Genomic DNA, 20399 nt, shown 5'->3' on the forward strand with positions numbered 1-20399 from the left:
GCTGCTTCCATTTGTCCTTGATGATGCACACAGGTAGGTGTGTGTGAGTTTCATCTTCATCCATTCATTTTTTTTAACTCTGCAGCTCTGCCAGTGGGTGCGTTGCCATGGCAACAGTGGCACACACATACACACACACACACACACACACACACACACACACACACATACACACACACAGAATGGAGGGATGCCAGCTGCCCACTCTGAATCTGAACAACAGGCGAACACTGGAGGCTTTCTCAGCTCACTACACACACAGCGAGACATTCCCTGGTTTCCTACCACCTCTGCTCTTCACCCACTTGTACCATCTGGGACTAGACTCTGTTAAGGCTGGCGTTGGCTGCTATTGACCTTTGTCACACTCGGCCACTGAAACTAAACTGACAACAAGAACAGAAGGGATAGAGTCTCACTAATGATAGCACTACTGTGCGTTGTTACTTTCCAGGCCAAGTCAACTGTTTAGTGGCCAAGGTTTAAAAATAAAAAACACACAGTAACAACCAGCGAACACCCACATTACAATCGAGCACCAAATCTCTTCATGATAGGAGTTTAGAACTGAATATGAAGCCGCAAAAGAATATCTGACACGTACAAGGCCAAAAACACAAGCAGCCCCCTGCTTTCTGCGATATTACGACTCAATGTTAAAAAGGGTCAAATGAAAGTAACAGGCTGTTAAGTCATACACTGTTGGTAACGGCTTACCAATAACTAACAGTACACTCATGCAAGGTCACTTTTAAGGTGCAAGGTGATAGAGATTCATTATTCATATTCAAATGTGCTGTAGCAGATAATAACATAGCCAAGAAAAAAAACTCTCCTCCTCACAGGTTTCGCTTAGACAATGATAATTTAATGCTGTTACTCTGAATTGGCCCAGGTTTATTTCCTGTAGCAGTGTTTGCTTATTCATAAGTGACAGGAAATAGCTCTGCTCCCAATCTGCGACCTAACAATGTAACTCCGCTGCAAAAGTACACGTGAGTGGATTCAATCCATACACCTCATGTATTATTATTTACTGATTCTGAGAGTTCTAGGCTGATTAACCTCTGGATCTATTCAGCATAATAAGGTCAGTAATTATTGATGTGATGTGATGAGGATCATTACATCTGACATTATCATGTGTGAATGATGCTCATAACCTGAGACAAATGTGAGCAGCAGCTGAACACAGCAGAATGTCATGTTGGAAAAGATGAGAATGGTCGCTGTATGTTGCAAACTTCTGAGGCGTGAGCTGCACTGAAATATTACTGAAGTATTTGGACGACCTACTCACATCTAAGAAAATAAAAATGACACTGAAACTGAAGATTATATGACCAAAATATGACCTGAAAAGGATAGGAGGAGCGCTTTCAGTGCAGATGTTTGCCTGTGTAAGTGGCAATTATGCTCTTCTGTTTGAAGATCTGTTATTATGCAGAAATGCCAAGTGGCCGCAAAATAGTCTGTGTGTGTTTCATGTTTACATGAACACCTTATTTAAAGATCATATGAGACAGAGATAGACACAGAGGAGAATACAGACTTCTTTCTCTTGGATCTCAAAACATGTCAACTTAATCCTACCCTGCCACATTTAATTCACATATTTTTAGTTTGTATTTAAACAGAAAAATACAGGAACATGTCAAACATATTATATTAAAGGCTGGTTGAAAAAGGGCAGAGAAAAGAAACCGACACTTTGCAGAGACTTACTTGGGGAAAGCGTCGAAACAATATGTTTTCTTTGTATCTGGAAAGGCCACTCTCATGCCGGATGTTAGAGGTGAATGAAGAACGACGGCAGCACACTCGTACCGTGACGCCAGGTCTACAGTGGGTACTGTACCAATGCTCTGTCCATACAGGATAATATTCTCGGGGCTAATGCCATACCTGGTGAAGACAAAAAGAGACAGAGAAACACTTATAGAACAGGCTAATAGACGCTGTGCCATGAAATACTTGAGCTGCATGGTACAGAACTTCCTCTGAAAACAAACAGATTTCTAATACATCCTACTGCAATCCCAGAGTGAAGAGTGACAGCAATACCCAAATGTAAATTCACCTCAACCAACCTTTAGTCAATACTCTGCAGTGTCATGTCTTCCCAGGGCTACAGTCGAATTAAGGCAGCTCCGCTTTCACTAATGAAGACACTTTATCACACGACAGCGTCCTTGAGAGACATCTCCCCCCTGAGCCTCCCCTCTCTTCGTCCATCCATCTAACTCTTTTATTCCCACGGTACCTGTCCCCGCTCTGCTCTGATCTGATTCGTCCCCAGCTCTGTCCCGATCACAACCTCTGCCACCTTGATTCAACCCTTCATCACAATCTTTTTCTTGGCTGAAAAATAAATGTAATTACTTTGTCACCCTTTTTTTTGGCTTCTATTTAAGGTCATGCACAGCAGCAGTACATATTTGAATACGTCCACATTTTTTTTTTATATGGTTTGATTTGCTCCTAATCTAAACTCTGCACTATGTCTCAGCAGAGCAAGACACTGTATAATAAATCATCCCTTGAAGGACACATATGGGCCAATTATATCATGACACACCGTGCGCGCAGGGCGTGCCAGGCAGCATCAATGTCTGCGTAGAGGTTCTTCTCGGTGGGCTTGCCAGTGCTGACACCGTAGCCTGAGTAGTCATAGGAAAAGATGTTGCAGTTGATGCGAGTGCCAAGGCCGATGTAGAAACTGCTCATCTGGCCCAGGTCGACAGCGTTACCGTGGGAGAAGAGCACTGTAAATCTGAAAGGACGCACATATGGTAGGACAGGTTAGTTAGTTGGACCAATAGTTCATCAGGCACAAATTCAAATCTTTCTAGTACTGACATGTACTTTATACTGAATGGACCTGCGTCTTTCTAGTCGCTCAAAGTGCAATACATTACATGTCACATTTGTACACTGGTGGCAGAGGCTGCCATACAAGGTGCCAACTGATCATCGGAAAGTAACTAATCACACTGATGGCAGAGCCTTCAGGAGCAATTTGGGGTTTAGTTTCTTGCCCAAGGACAATGGACGACTGGAGGAAGACGGATCCACTAATACAATAACCTATAGGTTTAGCTGTAACCTTTAGCTTTTTTTAATATACATATAATACATTAATACCTCATTTAAATAAACAAGCAGTATCCTTTACATTATTTAACATAGTGATTCTTTTCTACAGGATCTACGATGGCTAGAAAACACCACTAGTAAACCAAACAAAGAATAATTAACATCTATCGTCGAGAGCACATGCTATAGTATATGCGTAGACACTGGAAAGTTTATCACATTTCTCCATCCACGAACCCGACCTGGTAACTCTACACTGAATCAAACCATAAGAAACCTGTTGTTTACATAAACAGAGTGACGCTACTTGGACTCTATGCCAATAAGTCTTTGTCTAGAAGGGCTGTATGTTGGAGGATTGGTTTACCACGATGGACTCGTGCAGAATGACTCTTACTTCTAGACATTTTGTACAACCTGAGAAGCAGGGTATCGACTATAAAAGCTTGGTACTCTAGCCTTGCCTTTTATTCATGCATGCATGTTGTGCTCCCTGAGGAAATCGGATACTTTCTCTACACACTGACTGTTTTGAGATGCTCCCTCAGTGGTTTTGTTTATGAACCCATATAGCCCGTGGCTTTGCTCGTGGCCTCTCCACTCATAACAATGACTGTGCCATATCAGGTCTAGTTTGGATTCATTCTAGTGTAATACTATATAGACATTAATACAAGATACACAGACTGTAACACAAGCCTGTCCATGTCTTTTTAATTGATTTGGTAAATTAATCAGCAGCGGCACAGTGCGAGTGAGTATAAAACTGAACTTTTAAACCTCAGGACATTAAATATAAGTTCTGCTTAGGGGAAATGATACAATCATTTCTCACAAAACAACCAATCACTGCTAATGAATTCAGTGATTGAATGACACAGAAACAAAGTGAGAACTGATATCCCGTCGCTGAGCGTGATCCTTCTTTATTATTACGATCGTTATCACAAACCAGAATTAACGAGTGCAGTCCAAACTGAACATTCAAATTCCTAGAAACCCCACAGGACAAAAGAGAACGATACGAACGGAAAGACTTCTGAACAATAAAGGAAACTGTTAAAATGGCAGCTATACACGGAAAAGCAGGAAGAGAAAATCTTCAGCGTCAGCTGAGTCAACAGGGAAACAAGTCGAGGATGTAGACCTGGGTGTGAGTGGAAGTAGACTGACATTAAAGCAGGGAGTGGAAACACTGGAAGCGTGACACACTGTCATAAAATGAATAAGAAAGGTCAGGCCAGCCGTGGTTTATAACACATGCATAAAAAAATAAAAGTCAGTCAATCAGAAGTTGCAGAAAGTAGCTAAACCTTTTAAAACACCCACCTGGCATTAGGTACGCAGCGAATGTACATGCAGCCGACTCGGTTTCCTCGGCTGGATCGAGTGAGGAACACCTCTGTCATATCCAGCTCTCTCTGCGAGTACTGAAACTCCGCTCGCTCCGTCAGGTGGAGCTTCCATCTTCCCTCTATAGCCCCGGAAACGCTCGCGCTGCTCCGGACCCGCAAGTTAGACGTCCCCGTTGCCCCTAGCGCACCAGGGACCGCTTCTGGGTCTGGAAGAAAGGCGTATGTGGGCTCAGGCGGCAGGAAGGCGAGCTTGGCTGCGATGCGGCCCGGGCATGGTGGGCAGCAGAACAGGCAGCAGAGCTCGCTGAGAGAGAGGCCATTCATCCTTCACTACGCTGGAGGACGACAAGAGGATCACTGTGCCGTTGAAATCACACATCATCCCAGTGTTCACACAATGAGATGCTTATTACAAAGTATGGCATGATAGAAATGTTTGTAGTTTGCATAAAGATTATTATAATATTAGACATACAGCACTGCGTGAACGTTATTGAATTTTCTGATAGATTTTGGCATATTTTGACAGAAAATTATTGAATTTTCTGATAGATTTTGGCATATTTTGACAGAAAATTGTGTTTTTCTTGAAACAAAAGACGAGAAATAAAGCAAATAAATAGTTCATTTATGGTTGCTTAATTGTTTGCACACTCAAACTGAACACACTGGCGTAAATAAGCAAATCACACAGGCTCTGGCAAAGCATAAAGACAATAACTCTTTAACTTAAAACACACTTTCAGAGTTAATAATTAACATAACAGACAAGCCAATTAGGGAAGTAATTACTGAAGGGGGGGCCTCAAAGTTCAAACATACACACACATAGATACATATATATATATGTATGACAACAAGTGTAGACCTACCTGTTGAACTTTAGAAGTCAAATAGAGTCTGTGCTGAAATAAAAACAACACACACACACACACACTCACACTCACTCACTCACTTCCTCCACTTGAGTCCAAACTCAAACACAGGATACTGTTTGTGAAGTGCTCTGTCAGCAGAAGGAATATAAAAAAAGGTAGCGGCTGACAGGAGAGAGAGTTATTTACGACGTATCTGCTGTGTTTTCCGTAGTCCACATCTCATCCATTTTGTCCAGGTTGACTCCAGGATAAACTTCAGTTTGTCTCCTGACAGTGAAGAAACTGAGAAGACAACCCTGACCTCAAACAAACGCCGTGTTACACGCTATAAAACAAACACGGTTCCCCCCTGTCGGTATTTTAAAAAAAAAGGGAGTGTTTTAAATCAAGAGGAGCGGTAAGGAGAAGTCATACTTCACCCGACACAAGAAGAGACAAGAAGAGACAAGAAGACAGCCTGTCTGTCTGTCTGTCTGTCTGTCTGTCTGTCTGTCTGTCTGCGCCGTAGCAGCTAACGCGGAGCTGGCTTCAAGCTAGCGAGAAGACATAAACACGGACAGTCCACGACGCGTGTCTTTGTCTCCTTGGATACATTGTGGACGTCGCCGGCGTGTCCTCGGACTTTTTACGGATGTCGTCTTGCCATTTAAATTGATCCACATACGTTGCTGTTGCTGTGTGTGTCTCTCTGTGTGTGTTTGTGTGTGTGTGTCCCGACTCCTCCGCCGTTTCACCGCATCCGGAAGCGACAGCTGACAGGAAGTGACGCAGCCAGTTTCCATCGGACAATTAAGGGAAACTTGTTATCAGAGGTGACGTGTCTGAACTGACTGCGGCGTCATCACACTTCATTAGTGTTGGTGAATAGAATGATTGATTAATCAATTGTTGTCAACAAAGATGAATAATACCTGCTGGGAATCAGTGAGTCTGAAGCCTTTCAAGGTTCAAGGTTCAAGGTTCAAGGCGGGGTTTATTGTCATTTCAACCATATACACAGTACAGTGGTGCTGATATAATAATATACAATAATAATCTCTCCTATTTCTAGACTGACTTTCTAGTTTAAAGGTCGAGTGTGTAAGATTTAAGCGTATCTATTTGCAGGAATGGAATATTAGTATGTTATTAGTGTATACTCACCTGAAAATAACAATTGTTGTCAACAAAGATAATACCTGATGGGAATCAATGAGGCTGAAGCCTTTCAAGGTTCAAGGCAGGGTTTATTGTCATTTCAACCATATACACAGTACACAGTGAAACGAGACCGTGTTTTGCCAAGGACTATGATATGCTGATATAATAATATATAATAAGCAGTGTATAAGGCTTATATGTAAAATATTCACACTACAATAAGAGAGCATTTAGAGGCAATGCTGGAACTTTTAAAAGTGATAAAGAGCATTTAGAGGCAATGCTGGAACTTTTAAAAGTGATAAAACCTAGTCTTTGATATAAGGATGTTATACACACACACACACACACTCAGTGCACAGGTCAAATAGACCGATATTCAGTCTGTCCAATGGTTGTTACAACACAGTATCCCACCTGTCACAATTGTGACCGATCATAAAACACACTTTTTCACACACCTTTCCATGAAAATTTCTAAAAATTATGATTGATTGTTTCAAAGGGATACTAATGACAGATGATTTGGATATTTCTGTGTCTGAGAAAAATTTGGGATTAAATGGGTTAAAGGTCGAGTGTGTAAGATTTAAGAGTATCTATTTGCAGGAATGGAATATGATATTCATTAGTATGTTTTCATTAGTGTATAATCACCTGAAAATAAGAATTGTTGTGTTTTTATCTTAAAACGAGACCTTTATATCTACAGTGAGCGGGTCCTCTTCCACAGAGTCGCCATTTTTCTACAGTAGCCTAGAACAGACAAACCAAACCCTGGTCTAGATATGACCTTTTGCTTTTTATATGTGACATTTTCCTACATGCTTAGAAGGAGAGAGTGAGGCGTCGGAGTAGGTGCCACTAAATCCTACACACTGGACCTTTAATAACAACTGGTTTCTTTGTTTTCTTAACAAAATGATCCTGCAGGATCCAGTCTGTGAACAATTTGTGTAGCTACGTGTCAGCCCTCAAATACAACAAGAGATTTTATGTTAATTCATTTGTCCATCTCTATTTTGTTTGTGTACGCATGGGCATTTTGTTGAATGCAGTAAGAGTGTTTTGGGGCCAAAAACTTACTTAGGGCCACTAAAAGCCTAGGGCCGGCCCTGACCTGTGAATGTTTGTTTTTAGTCTCTATGTGCCGTGTGATGAGCTGGCGACTTGTCCAGGGTGTACCCTGCCTCTCACCCAAAGTCAGCTGGGATAGGCTCCAGCTACATATCTACATGCACATATGCATGTAGGTATGTATTCATTTATACCTTGCAGTTATTATTTATACCATGGTCACTTACTTTTGTAATATTATTTATATTATGGTCACTTTCCTTTGCAATATTCACCTGATCATGTCATAGTTTAAAATCTGTATTTATATTTCCTTTCCGATTACATGTGCAATATTTTTTATATCATTCCACTACTTTGAAATTTTCTACCTTAGTACTTGTTTTGAACATCTGTACACTCGTCTGTTGATTGCCTGTTTTTTGTCTATTGTAGAGGCCAACTGATACTTCTGTCTGTTTTTTTCCCCTTTTACTTCTTTCTACTTCTGTAGTGTATATTACACTTTCTGCTGCTGTAACAAGTGAATTTCCCTGTTGTGGGATAAATAAAGTATATAATCTAGGTATATTCATAAATCTTTATCCTAATTCTGTGTTCAACAAATATGTACCATTGTATATCCTCTTGAACTGAATATCTATACTTTGTTTTAGGTTTTATGTCCAAATTATTCCACAATTCAACCCCACATATTGAAATACACTTACCATTCATAGTTGGAAACAAAGGTTCTGTAATTTAAAAACCACACTAATTTTCAGAAAACAAATTTTGTAAATTATTTTTTTTCTTTATACATTATTTGCACTGTGTAATACTCTACAAGCTCCTCCAACTTCAAGAAATTTAAATTATTTATTATTTAATACCAGTATAGTATTGGTGGCTAGAATGATTATTTGTTATTAACTAAAATGTATCATAATGTTTGGGTGTGTGTAGGCAACTATGAAATAATACCTGATGGGAATCCATGACCTTCCTCCCATACACCCATATACACACACACACAGTCAGGCGTTAAGGATGAATGATGAGCCTTTCCTGGCACAGGAACCACCTTTACTACCTATTACAGAGAACTACAAATGCCAGCCTTTCAGCTTGTTATATAGGCCGCCTCGTTACAGACCCCGCACATCCACACACAGGTGTTTTCACTTATTCTAGCTGATCAGACCTCTTTTCAGGTTAAAGGTTTCAAGAAACATATTTTGTCATTTACCTCTAGAAGCATCTAGCTGTGCAGATAGTTTCAGGCTGAATGAATCTCAGATCTCTAGCCAACTCAAAACAAATTAACTGTGGCAGAATCCGGAAAGATCATCAGTCTTTACATTACTCTGATGAAGACACACTTCATGTCAGGACTTGAGTTGCCGCACCTTAAAAAAAAGAAAAAGATCTTACTATAACGTGTGCTAATCTTTCCAGATCCTGCCATACTTTTGACTTTGTTTGACGACCTCTGTCTTTTGAGATTTCTGCCTCCACCCCATTGGTGAAAGATGATTGGTGACTGACATAGTGGGGTATTCAAAGGTGTAAAACAAAACATAATTTTCAGACTTGATATGAATGCCTGTGCACACATCTATAACACGGCTACACAGTGTGTGTTTTGTTTTGTCTGGCAGGATACAGTGATTCTTGCTTGGTGATTTCCCAAAGCATGTGTCAGGGTAAAAGATCTCATTTATTTATATATACCTATGTCTAAGTTTAGTTTTCCTGATCGTGTGATGTTATGGTGAAACTATTCTGTTTTATGAATAACACATAAGTGTGTTTATCTCAGTACAGTAAAGTGTCCCTCGTGACAGTTCCTCTTACGGCATGCAGCAGCATGAACACTAGGTGCTTTTGTGTAGCAACATTTGTGCCTATAGTGTTTTGCTTTGTATATGAAAACAATATACAAGCACAAAGCAGTGGGGCCACAGCATGTACATGTACTGGAGCAGCAAAGAAATCATGACTATACAACACTGAATTGTTTTGTTTTTATAGCACAGTTTGAAGACAAAAATATTTTCTAGAAAACCGTGTCGATATTTAGCCTGCAATATTAAAATAAATATGCACAAACACGAAAGACAAATGTAATTTAAAATAAACTTTGTGAATTTATTGTTTTATACTTACTCTTACACATCATACAATCCTAAATCTTGAAAGAAAAAAACAAAATAAAAAGATATCTGGTGGTGTTTCTGGGGGACTGGAAGTGCCAAGGGACAAGAACTACAGCTCTGTGAACATTGTAGATTTCATTCGATGTCCCTCAAGCTCATCTCGAAAGACAGAATGAATCAAGTCAGCGTCATTTGTCTTTACTTCTGCAGTGACATTTCAACCACATTCATCACAACTGACAGGTTCATCATTATTATCAATCAAAACCTTTGTATGATGAAGACACTGATTATGAAGGGTTGCGCTGAAGACAGGATTGAAGACATCAAAACTATCAAAGCAAAGAGAACAGAAGGAAGAAAAACGTATATGTTATTGATAATATCTAGATTATTCAGGTATAGTTGCCCTAATTGCTGGTGCCAAGTCCTTCATCACAAACAGTCAAAACATTTTTAAGTGATCCAACTGTCCCAAATCACATGTAAAGAAACTGGGCCTCCATCTTCCGCCCAAATGTCCGGGCTAAGTGGTTTAATACATGACATAACAGCTGATGTGAATTCTGGTGGTTTACATTCAAACTGCTCATGTTTATTAAGAAAATAGAGGGTAGGGGGGGTTGATATGAGCAGTCAATAGATAGCAGAAAGTGTAAACCATGAAATCCTCATGATTTACACAGCTGAACAATCATCCCATGGTAAAGGACTTTTTTCTCTTAAAGGATCTGTAAAAGAAAACTCAGAATTGTGTACACAACCCAGCAGGCAAGCTCAAATATTCTGAATATATAAGATACATTTTAGGGATTACCAAACTGCAGAACAGCTCCAAGCACAAGTTCCCCGAAATATGACAATTATTCTCCTTATACATCATCATCAGAATCCCCATGAACTTATTTTCGATTTTCTTCAAGTGGTGATTAAATAACAGTCTGGGGCTTTAGATGATCAGCCCGTCCTTGGTAAACTGTCTCTGTGTTGGCATGCCAAGTCACAAAGCCATTTAGGCGTGTCCATCACCAACACTAGGACTTAAAACGGGAATCCTTAAGAAGCCCGATTTTCCAATGAACTGAAACCAGGTCCAACATTATATTCGGTGTATACAAGTGTCCTTCACCTGCAACAAATTCCACACTGGCTTATTTTGAGAATGCACACTCTGCAAAATCCTTGCAAAACTTTTCTGCACCTCTTTCATAAATATTTAATGATCAAGATCAAGCACATTTACAAGGAAAGTTTTTGATAATGAAAAGATGATACCTCAAACGTCCCTCTACAATCTCACAAGAGGCCTTTTTTTAAACTCTCAGTAATATCACTAGGCTATGAATAGACTTCAGTAACAGGATAAAAGCACGGGCTGGGATACTGTGTAATTCAGCAAGGTTAATAAAGCTTATAGGGGCTTGTTAACGATATAACTAGTATTGTAGAAAAGAGGCCACGTGGCTGGTAGGAGACATGGTAGAGCCAGTTACTGAACATACTTTGGACTTTGCGTGGGCAAATGATGGTGGTAAATAACTCGTAAATCAAAGGGGAACAAGATGCAGAAATTGGTGCCATTTGTGGCACATTTTTTCTGGATAATTATGAAAAGCACTTTTATACACATAGTACTATTCTTCACCTTAGTCCCCCACCTGGCAAAAAACTACATTAAGATTATACTATATGAATAGGAGCCATATGGTATTTACATTTGGAAAATAAACTGTAGAGTCCTGTTAACTTGAACCTTATGGTTCCAGCCATGCATTGTGCTACTGCTGTGTGGCTTTTTTAAACATTCCAGCTTCATGTCAAACGGTGCAGTCGGTTACCAAACAGTAACTCATATGTTTCACCGCACACATGCATTTAAATTGGATCTTCCTAGAAGAAGCTAGCTAGAAGCGCTCTTCGTAGTTAAGGACTCGTCTGAATCGGAGCACATCGTAAAAGCGCAGCACGCAACTCTGTAGCGTAGCAACGGTCGTTACTTTAGCTGAGCGGACGTGTCAACGTGTAGGGTAACTGCGACCCAGGTCAGTTTTCATTCAGCATGTGTCAGTGGTCTGCTGGTGGTTAGAGAAATATGGAGTTTCACTCTCCATAGAACAGAAAAGGGCATTCAAGGAGAACACACTGCCATACTAAAATAGAACGTCTCCTCCATCGAACAACAAGGCAATATCTTCAGAGAGCCTGCTATACAAATCAGATATAAACTGCAAATGACCCAGATGCTGAACAAAACTGAGTAGGTGTGGCACATTGGTTTGTGCTCTGCAGTTGACACACTTCGTTGTGCTTTGTCTCCAAAACAATGGACGTTTTACTGCACAATTGTAGTTGTAACGGCTTAACTGGACTCTACTCCATCATGTCAGGAGCTTGTGTATTTTTTTTCTTTTTTCCTTTTTTTAAATTCAATGGTTATATAATCAAGATGGAATTACTTAAATATAATTGAAGAGGTTAAGTGCAAATCTTGACGATTTGCTGACACATGCTGCCAATCCTCCAGCACAGACCAACCAAACGATAAAAAATAAATAGAATGCAATCACACTATTCAAGCTAACTACAATATATTAATATAGATCATCTGATGTCATACGCTCATTAAAACAGAAAAAAAAAAGAAATAAAATAAAAACACAGAATTCAATCAATCACTCAGTTAAGTCAAGGTTTTCAGTTTCCCCTGCCCTTGCCCTCCCCTACCTTCCCCCTCCATTAACTGTTCATGCACCCAATATCAGTATGATAAGTCAATATATCAAAGAGAAACATTTCTGGAAAATGCTGAGACTTGGGAGTTCAACATGTGGTGACCCATAGAGTAACGAGATGGGAAGAAAAAAAAAAGCCAATTTGACAAGAAGTTGACATCATTTTCAGACTGGGAGAAAAATTTATATTCCAAAGCCCTTAAAAGGTCTTGCTGATACATGAAATCTCCCAGTTAGTTTTTTTTTTTTTTACTTGCTAGACCTTAATTGAGCTCTGTGTCATTACCCAGGCTGTGACACATTCCTTAACAGCTTACCCCTGTCTCATTTCAACTACTCCTCACAGGGATTGTAGAAAAATAAACTCACACGATCCCCCCAAGTTGAGAAACAAAAAGGGGTAAAAAAATCAAATGCCTTCCCTCCCCACAGCAACGCCAATGTCCACCAAACCCCTCAGCTCTCTCCCCCCTGACTCTCAAGCAAATGTGCACACACACACACACACGCTTTCATACAAACACACACGCACGCACAGAAACACTCAGGTTCAGCCGCAGTCACTAGTGGAGAGAGAGGGAGATGCTAGTAAGGGAAGCGTCTGGACAGCGGCTGCAACCTCACCACCCCCATCCCCGCCCCGTCCCGCCCGCCTTAGACTACCATGAACAAATGAAGCCATGATATCAGGTGTTTTCATCCAAGTCGCCATTGTTCAAATTCACAAAGTCAGAGACTTTTTTTTCTTTTTTGCACTCAGTCCTCATAACTTCTGAATTTTCTCAGCCACCACGATGGGGTTCTCCTTGCGTATGCGGGCAGCAGCTGCACTCCGGTAATCGTAGGGACAGTCGTGTTTGTCAGAGTAACGGTGGATGGCACAGAACAGGTTGCCGCAGCGACAGTCAAAACCTTCAGCAAAGAGAAGCAAGTCAGTCAACATCAAAGCTTTATTATAAACATCATCACACATGTATACGACAATCTGTTGCTTTTCAGAGATCGTGAAAATGACAAACAAACAGCTTGCACGGTGCAGCGGTCCAATGTCCAGACACCAATAAATAAGTGGATATTGGGGCTCTGCAGTGTGCGAGCTGCTCATTTGTATTTCATGATGTGCTTACTTTCGGCTCAGCACCTGCCCTCTTAGGTTTGGATGTGCATGCATACTCCTATTTGTATATAAAGTACCTTCCAAGCACACCAAACAGGTTTTAAACTGGGCACATTTTAGATTACTTCAAATATTTTAGAACAAAAACGCTCCTCATACAGAGAGCATGAATAAAAGCCCACAACGGTGCCCGAGTTCAACGAGGCCCTGAGGATATTGCCATTACCAGGCTGTGCTTTCACTTGCACGCCAAGGATTTTGGTCATGTCCAGGCATAAAATTCAAATATTATTTTTCAACATTCAGTGGCGACTGGAACCTGCTTTGAGGTAATCCAGTTTGGCAAAACGCTGGAGGCCAGCAGCACACTGTGAAATACCTTGGACTGTGAAATGCACCACTAGCCTGCAGTATGTTGCTCTCGGTACCAAAGGGTTTGGTTGTGGAGAAGAAAAAAAAACAAAACATCACACAAACCATGGACTGAGAATTGGATTTTGGATATGTAGGTTAAAGGTATTTGGTATTTAATGAGCACTCTACACTAGCAGTATGTTATAATTTATTTTAACATGTAGAAAAAAAATGATTGCAAAGATGGTGCAACAAGTGTAATGTGTCTTTATGTTTTGGTTAAATTCTGATGGTGGATTATTTGGCTCTAGTTGAGGAGGAGAGCTGCTCGGGTATTTACAGAGGTACGTGTGATGAGATAAAAGTCGATTTTAGAGGTGCTTTATTTAGGTAGAACAAACTAATTATCATGAGGGAGTTAGAGCTTGGCTCTAAGTCAAAGCGCAGAGAAGAAGTGAGTATTTCTAAAAATGCCCCCAAATGTGATATTCTAAAAAGTAGATAATGGGTGCAACTGCCATTCATTGTATTTGTAAATGGTGTCAGACACTGCATGTCAATTATAAAACGACAGGACATTATAAGTGAACCTGATCCAACGCGCTTAGTGACTGAGCTCAAAGTTTCCATCAGTGGATTTAAAATCAAAAGCGAATCTTCTATCTCAGCAGCCCAGGAATGTCATTCCTTTCCGGATCCATGATAAAATAAAATAAAAAAAGCACATTGTCTTGTGACACTTCAAAAGGACCACGTGTGCAAACTTGAAATTGAAAAGATTTTCATTTTGATAGAGCTTTTCATTTTAGCTCCTGGCAGTGCTTTCAATTTAAAATTGATCCACCTTTTGCTACCGTGGGACACCTCGTGAAACCACCGTACTTTGTGCCATAAAGACAAAAGGTAAGACAAAGGTTACGAGGCGACACCGTGGTATCGATGACATGAAACGGCGCAGTAAAACGCACTGCCACGTTGTTTATTTGTCAGATACGGGGAGAATCCTAGTAAAGCAGGTTCATGACTCAACTTTGAGCCATGTCAGTAGTTAAGAAGAGTTCTGTGTGTGTGTGTGTGTGTGTGTGTGTGTGTGTAGGTGTGTGAAATTCTTGTCTTCCTTACCAGTAAGGCCCACTTTCTTCCGGCAAGAAAAGCAGCGGTTCTTTTTCTTGTTTTTATCAGGAGTTTGGTCATTATCGGACAAAGCCTGTGCTGCTTCCCCCACTGGCTCTGGTTAACAAAAAAAAAAACTTCATTCATTGCTTGTTCAAATGCTTGTATGCACAGGTAACAAGATAACAGGTAAAATACTACAACCAACAATACAACCAACAATAACCCAAAGTAAAACATTCAAAAGATATTAAATATAAAGATCTAAGTTCATTAATCTGGCCATGGGGAAATGTTACTGCTAGTGAGTCCTAACAGAAGTTGAATAACACAAGTATGACAGAGATGGTATACAATAACTTTATTTGCATCTCCAAGAGAGATTAAAGGATACAGGATTCTGGCCACTAAATGATCACCCTGTTCACTCTCTGTGAATGGCGGATTTGTGATATTCGTGGCCATCCCAAACCACGCAGTGTGATATGGAAATAGATAATAAAATGTTCCCGAAATTACTTAGCTTAAAAACATCATCAAATATTATTTTAGTCACGTACAGATAAAGAAGCCAGATAAAGTTAAAAAAAAGAAAGCTTTACCATACTGTAAACATCACGACAGAATATATTGTTTTTGGGAATGTTTATGGTAGAGGGTGGCAAGTGCATCCCACGGTTTACCTCTTTATTCATAACCTGCTGCTTAATAAGTAGTGGCCTCCACAAGTGTGACTCACTTTCTGTGGACAGGGATGGGTTTGGGAAATAAGCACAGAGATTTTTTTACCTGTGCTGTTGGAAGTACCCTCCTCTTCTCCCTCCTCAGCCTCCGCTCGATCAGAGTCTACAGCTCCTGAATCCTGGGAGATGCTCATAGCTGTCATCTGTTGAGTTACTGGACTGGGAGAGCTGGGACTGACATCACAACAACAAAAACAAACAAACAAACAAACAAACAAACATTTTAGACCATAAAAAGAATGAAGATTTATACAATAATTTTTGTAGAAAATGTATGAGAGAGAGATTTGTGTATATTTTGTTAGATTTCAAATGTTGGCAAACCTAGATCTCTTTGTTGCCATGCTGAATTACTTACAAGGTATCTATGTGAAAATAGAGTGAACACAAACAATAAAGTAGATTTTTATGAGCACAGAAACGCCACAAATAACAAGAAAATTGCCTGTTTACATTATCCCATCATTTTGTTTGGTGACTGACTACAATTTTCTTGGATCTGCCGCAGCACACTCTGTGTAAACCACATGAGAAGTGCCTTTGATGAGTTATCACAATCAACATGACTAGACACAAACAACTACTAACAGGCAGGGCCTGCAGAAATCGGAACAGGGCATATACACAGCACAATTATCCATGATTACACTATGCAGGCAGATTGGGTGCAAATCCCTTTGGATAATTCGAAAATTCCACGACACTGGGAACAAATGACTGTTTGAACTTCTCTGAAATAAACCCATTACTTATTGCTGGAACAATTTCTATGATATCTGAGCTGCTTATAACGTGGCTACTCCATGAAAACTCAGAAATGTTGGTATATTATACTACAGAACCAGTACTGCTCAAATATCCAATACTCTATATGATTCTTGTTTAAAAAAAATAAAATAAAAAAATCAACCCCGGTCTATTCTCCTTGTTCAGTTTCTTCAAATGACATCTCTAGAGCACAAGCAGCATATATTATAAAACACATAAATCTTGTTTAACAATTAAAAACAGTTCTAACAAGAGCCCTTACAAAATTACAAAAAATGAGCCTGGCCTGCAACAATTATTCAACATTATGCCGCCGATTCAAGAACAAGCCCTTAAGTAAGTTTTTCAAACCGGAGAACATTACTCATCAGCTCTTTAACTTTCTCTTTCAGTGTCAACTTCAAACACGAGTCCTCTATGATATGGTTCTGCCTTTGCTAACCCTTATTTATACTGAAAGCCTTCAAAGATATCAGAAGTCTCAGGGAAAATGGGGGAAACAGACCACTTCAAATCACCGGTCAGTACTATCCAATGACTAACCATCCATCACAATAAATAAATAAATAATAAAAGCCACGTTATAGAAGTAAGGTGTAGCAAGACCTGTTTACAGATAAAGAACATGCAGTTTTGTTTGCAGACAACTAAAACAAACAAACCCCGCTATGGCCACTTCACATAATCTGAGGTAGTTTAACAGAAAACGTGTGAGGACTAAATAAAAATGCAAAGAGATACTCTCAAATTAAATTAAAGCTCCCCCACTACTTCTGTTTAATGGGGTTGAAGATGTGTCTAACACACTGTATGAACTCCTTAAAACTGGTGTAACATTTTGTACTGACTGGCAAAGAGGTCAAAGGGATTGTACCGTTACATGTGCAGGTTGTATGTTCAATAGTAACATGTTAATATAGGTATAATAGCTCACCATCTCTGATTTCTGCAGAGGCAAGCTGTTGTACTTGATTAAAAAAGGAACTAATGAGAACACATTATAACACAACGTGCTGGAGCTGCTGATGAACTCATTATTTAGTCAATTAAACCGGAATTTAACAATACAACCAAGTCCATGTAGACGATAAGTGGTTTGATCAGTAAACACAGAATATTGTGTTCATACATTTACTCGATGACATAAATGACCCCGACAGATTCACACCACAGCTCATCTGTCAACATACCTGGTCGTTTGTTCCTCAGGTGGGGTCCCCGCCACCTCTGTACTTGGTTCTGAGGGTGCACTCTCCACAGTCACACCAGAGGACCCTGGTGATCCTGCCGGTGACGTAGCAGCTGTGTGGGAGGGGGGGGACAGAAGAGTCTGATAGCACGAACAACACAGAATCTGCTGCCTTGGCACCTGAACGTGGATGACTTTCCATTTGTCTCTGAGTATCTCATCATAAGCCGCTCATTGCTTTGTGTTTGTCGCCGTGATCAGATGTGTTTTGAGTTAATGTGAAACAACAGATGGAGATGTCACTCTCTTGCTTTCTGATGCCACAGTGTAGGCAGCTACTGCTACCTATGTTCTCCAACCCCTTTTAGCAAATTCATCTGCCCCCCACGCCTGTACACGTTTTGAGTGCTCCAACTTCCTGTCTCTCCCCACCTAACAGACCCATATCCGGTATCCCCCCTTTTTAAAAAAATATATAGGTCATGTCTCTCCCATCTTCCTACCTTTCTCTCCCGGGGGGCTGGATCGCCCCCCTCCCTGTTGTCTCTGCAGGTGTTCCTTGTAGCAGACCGAGCACATGCCGTTGGTGCGGGGGTTACCATAGAAACCACATCCCATAGTGCAAAGCATTGGCACCTGCGTCTGATTGGTCTCCTGAGCCATGCTCTGACAGAGGGGGTAAGGGGGATGGGAGAGGATATTCCTGAAAACGGGGTTGCAGAAGTTAGTCAAAAATGATTAGCAGTCCCTTATTTGATCACATTCATTGTTTTGTTTTGTTGTTTTTTTTTTTGGGCTAAAAGAGCTTGGAGACTGGCATTGGAGCATGAGAGTAGAGAAAATGTGAGTTACTTTGTGAGCTAAGGGGGAGGGGAGGGGGGTGTTATGGCCTAATATATGTAATGAAGGTCTGTCAAACAGGTTCATACCTTCATCACCCAAAATTAAATCCAACACCACCAACACAGTGTGACAAAGCCCACATCTGCTTTTATACCAGATCTAGACTTTGTCACAGTTAACTGAGACTTTAATCTAAAATTATAACTCCAAAATGAATGTAAAAACAAAACAAAACAAAAATATTAATGACAAATAAATACAAAACAAAAATGATCACATAATAATGTAAATGCTGCTCGTGTAACACTGGAGCAATGCGCCAGCAGGAGTATGTTTAAAGTAGTAAGAGCTGTGGATTGTCACACACAAAAAACTAGGTGGATAGCTTTTTTTTTCACAGCAGTGAAAACAAAAAAGGTACAAAGAGTAAAAAAATAATAAAAAAGGGTAAGTTACAGTCTGCGAAAATACGAGCTAGCTCAGCTAGTTTGTGCTGTCTTCCGCCGCACAGCGAGATGTTTTGATCAGGACAAAGTTAACACAAAACAAAAGCCGAGAGGAGGAAAAATAAAAAAAATAAAAAAAACGACGAGCTGGCAAACGCTACGATGCTCCCCGATCTAGATAAACAACTTACAGCTGACTGTCCCCCCCCAGTTTGAGTTTGTCCGCAGCAGAAAACAATCGGCGTCCTATGCCTCAAAGCAAACACTGTTACATTAGCAAACAGCCCTCACTATACGTTTTGTCTGTCTGACACTGAATACCAACGGGAAGAGAGGGACAAAACTAACCGGGTGTCCCACCGACACGAGTAAAAACGAGAAAATAAAAGACGTGCAGCGTCCTTAGCGACAAAGCGAAAACAATTCAGTGTTTTAAATCGAATAAACGCTAGCGTTAGCCGGGCTAGCGTTAGCACAACCGCTAGCATTATCAGCCCCCCCTCCACACACACACACACACACAAACCCACAGAGCACTTCCCGATAGTGTCCGAGCCGGTTTTAAATCGGTCACACGCAGCGGGGGTTGTCTCTTAGCGATCTAAGATGAAGACAGTACCTGGATATCAAGGTACCGGGGGCTGTCGACGACCTTGGGCTTCAGGTTTGTAACAAGTTGTGTCCCCAAGCAGAGCGCGCGGCCTCCTACCCAGCGCTAGCTCCCGACATTCGAAACAACGACCATGACGTCATCCTACCAGCATCGATTCAGCTTCAGTCAGACGAGGCCAACACAGCAAAGTCCAGCAGCACCCCCACACACACACACACATGCAAACATATACACACACACACACCAGGGTGACAAAACAACACTCTGAAATAACACTTTTATTCATGTATGACACACACACACACACACTGTGCTCTGTCAGATCTTTTTATTGACATGTCAGCTCATTGACAGCTCATGCTTCCACCCATCAAGGTTCAAAAATACTGAAATTAAAATGAATGCATACTTTAAATCTCATATATATATATGCAAGCTAACTCGTGTACTATTCTCACAAAGCATTTTTTCTTTTTGAGCTGTAAAGTGTAAAAAAAAAAGAAAAAAAAAGCATACATTAGTCTTGTTTTGGGAAAGTTTCGAAATCGTTTTTGTTGGCAGCAGTACAGGTACACTCACAGGTACAAAATCACTTTTATTTTATTTTTTCAGGATAAATAATAAAGTGCACACACATGTTAATTGTCTAAGGCACTGGTTCTCAAACTGTGGTATAAGCACCACTGGTGGTACGTGAGCTCCCTTGGCTGATACATGGAAGAATCTCTTAAATACATTTAATACTACCTTAATATTTTGTTTTTAATGAAAATGGTAAAACTATGAGATCGCAGGAG

The 20399-nt window shown here is 40.4% G+C and overlaps 2 protein-coding genes across 3 annotated transcripts in view; both read right to left on the minus strand.

The window, feature by feature from the left end:
* The window catches only part of abhd17ab (abhydrolase domain containing 17A, depalmitoylase b), an 18220-nt gene extending 12116 nt beyond the window's left edge, over window positions 1–6104 (minus strand). Inside the window, exons 1-4 of the mRNA XM_010730186.3 lie at window positions 5324–6104; window positions 4426–4786; window positions 2579–2773; window positions 1726–1905 (exon numbers count right to left, since the gene is read on the minus strand). Of these exons, the coding sequence (XP_010728488.1) occupies window positions 1726–1905; window positions 2579–2773; window positions 4426–4775 (725 nt within the window). The 5' untranslated portion in view covers window positions 4776–4786; window positions 5324–6104. The remainder of the gene's footprint in view (window positions 1–1725; window positions 1906–2578; window positions 2774–4425; window positions 4787–5323) is intronic.
* A 3551-nt stretch (window positions 6105–9655) lies between these two features.
* Window positions 9656–19788, minus strand: zgc:77486 (AN1-type zinc finger protein 5). Of its 2 annotated transcripts, none has more exons than XM_010730188.3 (6): window positions 19609–19788; window positions 18204–18403; window positions 17702–17813; window positions 15790–15917; window positions 15010–15117; window positions 9656–13328 (listed from the first exon to the last, which is right to left on the minus strand). In XM_010730188.3, exons 2-6 carry the CDS (start codon window positions 18361–18363, stop codon window positions 13180–13182), a joined length of 657 nt encoding a protein of 218 aa, XP_010728490.1. In that variant the 5' UTR covers window positions 18364–18403; window positions 19609–19788; the 3' UTR covers window positions 9656–13179. The 2 variants fall into 2 exon arrangements, with proteins under 2 accessions (XP_010728490.1, XP_027145688.1); XM_027289887.1 differs by lacking the exon at window positions 19609–19788 and adding an exon at window positions 19181–19288.
* Between the last annotated feature and the right edge of the window lie 611 nt (window positions 19789–20399).

The sequence above is a fragment of the Larimichthys crocea genome, chromosome XVII, assembly GCF_000972845.2.
Source record: "Larimichthys crocea isolate SSNF chromosome XVII, L_crocea_2.0, whole genome shotgun sequence".
NCBI classification, from domain to species: domain Eukaryota; kingdom Metazoa; phylum Chordata; class Actinopteri; family Sciaenidae; genus Larimichthys; species Larimichthys crocea.